This window comes from Suricata suricatta, chromosome X, assembly GCF_006229205.1.
Source record: "Suricata suricatta isolate VVHF042 chromosome X, meerkat_22Aug2017_6uvM2_HiC, whole genome shotgun sequence".
In the NCBI taxonomy this organism is placed as follows: domain Eukaryota; kingdom Metazoa; phylum Chordata; class Mammalia; order Carnivora; family Herpestidae; genus Suricata; species Suricata suricatta.
The window spans coordinates 11167748-11176752 of NC_043717.1; the positions used below are offsets into that span (position 1 = coordinate 11167748).

Here is a 9005-nt window from a genome sequence, read left to right on the forward strand (position 1 = left end):
CCGGCGCGGCGCCCAGGGTGGATCGCGGGGTGGTGCCGTGCGGCGTGGGCGGAGCGCTGGGGTTGGCCGTGACGTGAGCGCGCGGAAAGCGGGGCAAGGACGGGACCCGGCGTGAGGGGCGGGCCTGGACACCGTGAGAAGGAGCGTCTGCGACTGCCTAGACGGGACGGGCGTGGCGTAGGCGCGGGGTGTAACCTGAAAAAGCGGGACTTAGTGCGTCCCCGCTTGGGGGGGCCACTCCTAAGGGCACTACAGAGTCGTTCCAGACTGCGGGTGGGGTGAGCTCAGGCAGAGGAATCACCAGAGTGGAAAGCAGGGACGTAGGTATAAGAGAAGGACCTGTGGGTCAGAGGAATGGGCGTGACCCAGGGGACAAGCATGTGACAAGACCCGTGCAGAGGCGGGGCCACGGAGTAGCGTACGGGACGCAAAGTACGTAACAGGAAGAAGGGCCGTGACGTAGGCGGAGCGCCAGGGCGTACCTTGAACATGCGCGGGCGACACGTATGTGAGGGCGCGACAAAGCCCGTCCGGCTCGAAGGAGGGGTGGGCTCAGGCGTAGGACGGAGGCGGGGCCACGTTAGCGCGTAGGCGCGTGGCCGCGGCTGCAAGCCCAGAGCGATGGCGGCAGAGGGGCAGCCAGGGCAGAGAACAGGTGCGGACCCAGAGAGCTGGTTCGGGTTCTGACGCAGTGAGCAAATCCAAGGCAGGACTTACAGGGCTTTGTCTGGCATTTGGGCCGGGCGACGACACATGACGTATTACGCGCGATGACGTGTACGGCGTGAGGGGCGTGGCGAGGCGCGACCGGACGTGTTCAAGATGGCTGCGCGCATGAGTCTCTCCGGCCCGGAGTGGAGGGGTCCGCGCTCAGGGAAATGTTTGGGTAAGGTCGGGCGGCGATTGGAGCATGGTGGGTAGAGGGTACGTGTAGCCCTGCTAGAGAGGACAGGGACCCTTCCGCTCAGGACCACGCTCTGCGATGCGCCCTGGAGCTGCGACAGGCTGCCGGTTCCGCGAGGATGGCCGCAGGCCCGCCGGGGCTTTTCCGTAAAATGGAGAGGAGGAGGCTGGGAATCGCTTTTTCCGTACTCTGACTCTGCTTCTCCACTTTGAGGGTCTTCATCTACATCCCGCTGAAGTCCTGTCCACTTAGTGGTAGAACTGCTGTCTCAGAGACTTTGAGAGATGGGGGGGTTGCAGTTCCAGAAACCGAGGCGAAGTAAGTTGGGATTCATTCATATCTGCCTTATTGCTCTTTGCCCTGACCATGCCTGAAGCTAAGGACAGATTCACAACCACCCCAGGGTGAATAGCTATGTCACGTGGACCTATCTGAGTCTTCTCTACTCAGTTGTGTCCTTTTTCTTTTGTGCCTTGCCCCAGATCTGGAGCGGCAAGAACCTACAAAATAGAAACGTTTGTTGGTGTCTCTGATTCTTTGTGGCATGAGTTGAAAGCTACTGGTTGAGGCTGCTGGAAACTCGTTATTAGCGTGATTTCTTCTCATTTCCGGGAAATATGCGATATCGAAGATGGGTACGTTTGAATTTGGATAGAATTAATTCATTCTCAGCCACTGAAAGTCACTTTACATTTTGCTTCCCTTTCGTCCTTTACTGTGCGTCTGGTCATCTCTACGTGATGGCTGTGTGTTATGGACTCAATGTTTCTGCCCCACCCCCCATCCACCCAGTGGAATGGTATTAGGAGCTGGAGCCTTTGTGAAGTAATTAGGGTTGGATTAGGTTATGAGGGGTGCACCTCCATGATAGGATTAGGGTTCATATCAGGAAAGGAAGAGAGTCCAGAGCTTGCTCTCTGTTCAGCATGTAAGGACATAGGAGATCGCTGTCTACAAGCTAGAAGCAGGTTCTCACGAGAAACAGATTGACCAGAACCTTGATCTTGGATTTCCAGCACCTAGAACTGTGGGAAATAAGTGTCTGTTGTGTAAGCCACTCAGTCTATGGTATTTTGGTCTAAAGCCTAAGCTAAGACACTATTCATTTTCCCTTCCTGACTTCAGTGTGTTCATTGGCAAAGTGATGCATGTAACACAGTGCAGGCACCAGGTTGCAAGAGTAGCTGTTTTTCACACTTCACTTTATAGTGTTTGTCCTGGCACATGGTTTGTCCTGCTTATAAAGGGTTTTGCCTGCAGCCCTCATTTGTTCCTTTCAGGGTAGTAACAGAAAATAACTTTGCCTCCTGCTCTATGTGGACACGGATCAGGTGTGATTTCTTTTCTCCCCTTCCCTTTGGGTGTAGCCTTCTTTCCTCTAGCCCAGATCTTGCAGAGTTGAGGCAGCAATACAGAGGAGAAGAGCTAGTTCACAACCAATTAATAGTGATGTACATGAAGAGGGGAGAATGAAATGAACCTCTGCCTTCGTGGTCAGCATTGCCAGGGGTCATCATGTGCTTTTTGCTGTGTTACATTCTTCTCAGAACGATGGTATGCAGAAATAAAGTTCCATTCTGTAAGTGACACGTGTCTTTAGTGCCCCTTGAGTGTCTCTATTGTGACATTTGGCACCCCAACCCCACCCCCGATTGCCAGACAGTTGAGAGGCCTCTAATAGGCTGAAGACAGATCTGAGGCGTCCCGGTCTCCCTTCCCAAATGATGGGCATTTCAAGAGGCTCCGAGCAGGAGAAATTAATTGCACACCTGGAAGGCAGAGTGCGTGCCTTGCTCGGCTTTGCATCCCGGCACCCAGCGTGCTGCCTGGAACAAAGGAAATGACGATAAATGTTGACATGCAGATGTTTCCCGGCGGAACTCTCATCCCTGTGAGAGCAGCTTAGGTTCATAGTTAGGTATGTTCCTCCTTCAGATCGGGCAGAACTTTGGGGTCCTTCAGACCCTACAGGTAGGGATATGGGGCCCTTCCCTTAAATGGCAAGCATTTGAAAGGGTTTCAGAAGTATAAATAAGCCCAGAAACGGGTGACGGTGGCATCTAGGAAAAGGAAAACCCTTCGTAGTGTCTGAGAACATGCTGGCAATCGCCTCACAACTTGTGGTTCTTGAATTTAAGATCAACATCTTCTCCATCGCCAAGGAAGTGTGGCCTGGTCACTGAGGGGTCACCAAGTGCCAGACACTAAGAGATGCAGCTACGAGAGAGACAGACACAGTCCCTACCGTTGCCAGGAATGTGGCGTCCTAAAGTACATTCCTCATCAGGTGTCCAACTGCAAGAAGGGAGTCCCCGTGGCTGGTGTGCAGGCAGGAGTGGGAAGTAGACGTGACAGCAAAGGCTCTGTCCTGCTGGGGTGGCCAGTTACTTTGAGGAAGAGGAGTGGATTAACTCTTGACTCACTCCCTCCACCCCTGCCCACCCTCCCCGCCACGTGTGCTCATAGTCCCAGTGTTGTTGTCCTACCCAGAGCTTCTGCTTGATGGTCAGTTACCCTCAGTCATTTAGAGCTTCACCCTCTGTCTTCCTCCCTGCAGGTTCCTCGGATCCTGCACGTTATCTGGGGCCCGATCGAGATTTCAAGCTAAACATGGTGGCGATGAGTAGCCTGAGGGCCATCCTGCAGGCCTCTCCATGCAGGTCACTGTGGAGAAGATTCCAGATGTCCAGCTTCCTGCCGGCGAGGCCCTGCAGCCTCTACACGTGCACGTACAACTCCCGGAACCGGGCCTGTGAGTAGCTGCTGCCTTGGAGAGCGCAAAACGCTGTGTGCCTAACGGTCACGTGTGTGCTGTTTGTCCCCTGCTGTCAGCGGCGTCCCAGAGCGGGGTCGTGTGCCTTGAGGGCCGTGAGAACAGCTACTTGTTTCTCTAGTTGTCTCTCAAATAAATGTGGAAAGTTCTTTTTCCCCGGGGGTCTCGAGATGTCATCGCCATGTGACATTGTGTAAGTCGAAGGTGTGGTGCGGTGTGATGATTTGACACACGTGTGTTGCAAAACCGTCATAAGGGTCGGAAAGTCCTCTTCTAGACGAATTTTAACACGTTAAAAGGATGTCATGGGGAAATAGGACAAGGGACCTGGCTCGGTTAAGTGTCTGGCTTCGGCTCAGGTCATGATCTCACTGTTCGTGCTCTGGGGTCGGGCTCTGTGCTGACAGCTAGCTCAGGGCCTGGAGCCTGCTTCAGTCTCTGTGTTTCCCTCTCTTTCTGCCCCTCCTCTGCTCATGCTCTCTCTTTCTATCTCTCAAAAATAAATAAAAAACATTAAAAAAAATTTTTTTAAACAATGTCCAGTAGATAGATAACACAAGTCACAAATATGAGCCATGTAATTCAGTGCTTTCTAATAAAAACATTTAAAGAAGAACAAATAGTCTGTCAATTGCATCTCAGTAAAACTGAAAGTAAAACACATTTGTTCAATTGTGAAATTAAAAAAAATTTTTATGTTTTTTATTTCTTTTTGAGAGAGAGAGACAGTGCGAGCAGGGGAGTGTCAGAGAGAGAGAGGGAGACACAGATTTTGAAGCAGGCTTCAGGCTCCGAGCTAGCTGTCAGCACAGAGCCCGATGCGGGGTCAAACCCGTCAACCATGAGATCATGACCTGAGCCGAAGCTGGACGCTTAACTGACTGAGCCACCGAGACGCCCCTCATTTGTGAAATGCAGGATATATACAGATGAAATTAATTTGACTAAAGTATTTAACCCAGTATATCCAAAATATTGTCACTATATCCTGTAATTGATGTGAAAATCATTGAGATAGTTTGCATTCTCTATTTTGTACTAAATCTTCAAAGCTGAGTGAGTGTTTTACATTTATAGTGTATCGCACTTTGAATGACCACGGGGAGTAGCATGGCAGAGTTTGGGAAGAATGAAGGGACGGAAAATCATGTGGCTGAGGTGGGTTCCTACTAGGAAAACCTTGGCACTGGACACAGAAGTTAGGACTTGACATACAGTCTTTAACACAGGAAGACATGTTGAAGGTGGTAATTTAGGGAAAGTAGTAGGTGGCAAAACGTGGTAGAGGGTGTTGAGACCAAGAGGCATGTATGAAGTCCAGGATGGAGGGGCCTGAACTCCTATTGGTCATGGGCAAGGCAAGGAAGAGATAAACCTATTCCTTAAAGGAAAAAAATGTGATCAGCAGGATAATAGGGATAAGGATCAAAGAAGACTGGACCCTTCCCAACAACGCTCTTTACCGTCTATGTTCCGTGAACAAGCAGTGACTAAAGGGACTTCAGTTCTTGGGGTTCATACAACACTGAAAGGGGCGGATAATTAAGCACAGATGCATATAATAACTATCACACGTGTGTAACAAGTGTTCGAAGGAAAAGATCAGAATGCTATGATTTAAAAAAAAGAGGGGATCGTATAATAAGGGATAGAGAGGTGAGGAGATGACAGCGTTTTGGAGAGGTGACAGGAGCCAGCCCTGAGCTGCACGAGGGGAAATTGTTTTCCGAGGACGAGGAGCAGGCACTGAAGGGCTAAGGCAGGAGCGTGCCTTCTGTGGTTCAGGAGTTGCAAGAAGGACACTCCCGAGGCTGGAGCCGTAGGGCGGTCCAGGCACAAAGTAAACCAAAGCCAGGACTAGACCTGTCAGTAAGAACGAAAACCGAGCACATTTTCTCCATGGAATCTCAGGGGACTTTGCTGCTCGTCAGTGATACATTCGTGACACCTTCATGATGACAACAATAAGATTGTCAACCAAAGAAATGACCAGAGCGGGCAGCATTTATACTGTTTAGACAAAGAATAAGTTTGTGGGGAATTGGCAGGACCAAGAAAATGTATTATTCAGGAGCTTTATCTAGTAAGAAATTCTCCAGAGAAATTGAGCTGGCGTAGTAAATCAGTAAAAGTAATGGGTTGCTTATACAGCCTTCTTGGCCGAATGTCCTATCTCTGGTGATAAGGGTTTCTTTACCTCTTGGTGCAGGGAGCGTACCTCTCTTATGGGAGATTTATTTCTGGTTTTCTGGAGGCAAAAGGGGCTTCCAAGTGTCTTTGCACTGGCTATTTCTTCAGTAACTTTAATTCGAAATAATGTGCCAAAGTGGCACATTTTGGTGGTGGTCTGCCCTTGGCCCCCACAGGGAGAAGTAACAAAAATGAATTTACCTTTCACAACCATTTATCTTGCAAAACAAACCCTTGGAGGGGGCACCTGGGTGGCTCAGTTGAGCATCTGACTTCGGCTCAGGTCATGATCGTACAGTCTGTGGGTTCAAGCCCCGTGTCGGGCTCTGTGCTGACAGCTCAGAGCCTGGAGCCTGCTTCAGAGTCTGTGCCTTCCTCTCTCTCTGCCCCTCCCCCGCTCACTCTCTGTCTCTCTCTCAGAATAAAATAAAGACCTAAAAAAAATTTTTTTAAACCCTTGGGAAAAGCTGGCTTCACTAAGGCAACCGTAACCAAGGGCCCCTTGTGGTGGTCGGGGGTGGGGTGGTCTGGGTTTCCAAAGGAGGAGGTTGTGGGGGAAAGAACCTTCCAAAGCTGAACTTGTGAACCGAAAGGCATCAATTGATAGGAACATCAAGGTCCTAAAAGAGCAATGAAAGGATATGTCTGGGATTGGGGAGGCCGGCGTTTGCATGGGTAAGAGTGGATTCTGGGTGTTTCCTGAATGGAGCGGAGGACGAGTCAGGGTGAAAGCAGGGATCGTCTTGGGCGTCTGCTTGTTAGTCCCCTTGTTGGCCTGGTCTTTACAGGAGAGCCTCACGAGTTGGCTCTGAAGAGCGTGGATTCTCAACTCCGTGGCCACAGTCGGAGTGTCTCAGCGGGGACGCTGCTGCCGAGTCTCTTGGCACCAGGCATTCTACTGCCGAATCAGGACTGCTTACTGGTGTTAGAAGGTGGGGGCGCGGGGGATAGTAACGTTTCCCCCAAACTGAGGAGGCACTATGAGACCAGAAAATGAAGCAGGCCGTTCTCTACAGTTACAGGGTTCTGTCCGGAGTAACTCACTGCAGGGTGTCGGGCCGGTGACAGTCCAGACAAGGCACAGCTTTCTCTGCAAAGTCTGGACCTTGGTCCACAGATTTTACAGAGTGAGGCAACTCTTGGGGGGCACTGTAGTGGTCAAAGATCAGGGGGTTCACATGCATTTCAAAGGTTTGCATGCACCTAATTGGCAGCTAACATCTAACAGACCTGGCGGCACCTTCTGTAAGTCAAGGAGGGGAGAGAGACTCTGTTATCTCTAACAGACTGGTGGGAGCTGAAAACAAACCTCCATGCCTTCCGGCCTTGGCTGGCGTGTCTAAGGAACGAATATTAATCTCTGAGGGGCCCATAACACGTGGCCTCAGGAGAGGTCAGTGAACAAGACGGAGTCCGTATCGTCAGCGCTCCTACATGTTGCTTTCTAACTCACACTTTCATTAGATTATTGTATTAAGTTTTTTGCCAGACAAATGTATTTTCTATTTTAGGTGTTTGAAACAAAATTCCAGAGATAAGATGGTGCTGCTTTCTAGGGAGAAATAGTAAAAACAAAAATACCGTGAATTTGCAGAGATCACGGTGTCTCAACTTTATTGGCATTTGGGGTCCTGTAATTCTGTGCATCGTAGGCTGTTTCGCTGCATGCCTGCTCTTCATCCACTAGATGTCAGTGGCACTCTTCCAGTTGTGACAGCCAAAAATGTCTCCAGACATTGCCAAGTGTCTTCCAGGGACGGCATCGCTCCCTCTGGTGACAACCACTGGCCTACTCTCAGGAGAGCTCTCTGTATCGTTTTTGTGCCCCCTACCACCAGCAAAAATACCCCAAAACGCCTTAAGGCTAGGAGTTTGAATTTATAGATTTTAACAGCTACCCATGCAAAACAAATGTCTTCTTTGTAAAGGTAAACTAGGGGCAAGTTTCTGGGGTTTTTTTTGTTTGTTTGTTTGTTTGTTTGTTTGAAAAAAGGCGTGTCTGTGAACCTGCTGTACCCTGCAGATTGACTGAGTGGCAGCTACCTTAGCACTTAATCAGATCCATAGGCTCATTCTTGGGGAGGGGGGTGAGGCTCAGAGGGTCATTGGTAATGATTTATCTCGATTCATATTTCTGGTTTTCCTCATAGTCTTGGTTCTGCCATCCATGGTGCTTCTAAAGGGCTGAGAACTGGGGCACCCCAACTTATGTACATAGTTCTGTCCATCATGCATGGGGATGTCTCAGTAGCTCTGTGTTACAGGAAGTCCACCGAGATTTATCAGAGACTTACCACGAAGACATGGTACTTGACTCTTTGTAGAAAAGTCATCGTCAGTGATGTGATGTGTCTGTGGGACAAATTGTGCGTGGCCACCTTTATAGAGAATGGAATCAGGAGGCCGGCAGGGGGCGCTCTCCTGCACAGTTGCAGACCCAGTTGGAAAAGATCAACCTTGCACGTGGATACTACGTTTGCTACTACTTTAGTATCCCAGCCCGAAGACAAAAATCCCTTCTGCCCTAGCAACAGCCCAGACAAGGAGAAACACTCAGAACTCAGCCAATGAGAAGCCACTATACTTCTAGCTCCCAGTTTACTCCACTGGACTGTTTGTTTATAACAGCCTTCCCAACTTCCTTTTCTCTATAAAAAAGCATCACCCTTCTCTGATGTCTGGACTTGTCTATGGTTTTAGCTATAGCTTGCCCCAGATTGTAATTCTCTGCTATTCTCAAAGAAACACCATTTTTTTCGCTGGTAAAATGACCGGCAGTGTTATCCCTAAAGTTAGCATATATCAACCCAAGAAGAAATTACTCCTTTTCCACCCCAGATTCATCAGTACCTTCTGTAATCATCAGACTCATCAGTACCAAAATCCTAGACTGTCACCCCAGTCTCGGTTGGAAGCCTGTAATGTTGCATTATGTAAAGAGTCCAGAGATCTTCAAAGCTGCGAGCTAAGTTACAGGTGCGTGCCGCACAAGTCTTTATTTCTACCAGCCAAGCGATTAAAAAGTTATAAAGCGTGGTTCAACATTTGCTTTCCAAAAATTCCTCCTCCTCTTCCCCCATTTCCTTGGCTGGAAATAACTCAATACTGAGAGTGTCATTGATTTGTATTTGTATGTCA

At 49.4% G+C, this 9005-nt stretch overlaps 1 protein-coding gene across 1 annotated transcript in view; it reads left to right on the plus strand.

Moving 5' to 3' along the window:
• Window positions 1-128: 128 nt before the first annotated feature.
• The window catches only part of CA5B (carbonic anhydrase 5B), a 96700-nt gene continuing 87823 nt past the window's right edge, over window positions 129-9005 (plus strand). The window contains 3 exon segments of the mRNA XM_029929615.1: window positions 129-886; window positions 3462-3693; window positions 7096-7104. Coding sequence (XP_029785475.1) covers window positions 823-886; window positions 3462-3693; window positions 7096-7104 — 305 coding nt within the window. The 5' untranslated portion in view covers window positions 129-822.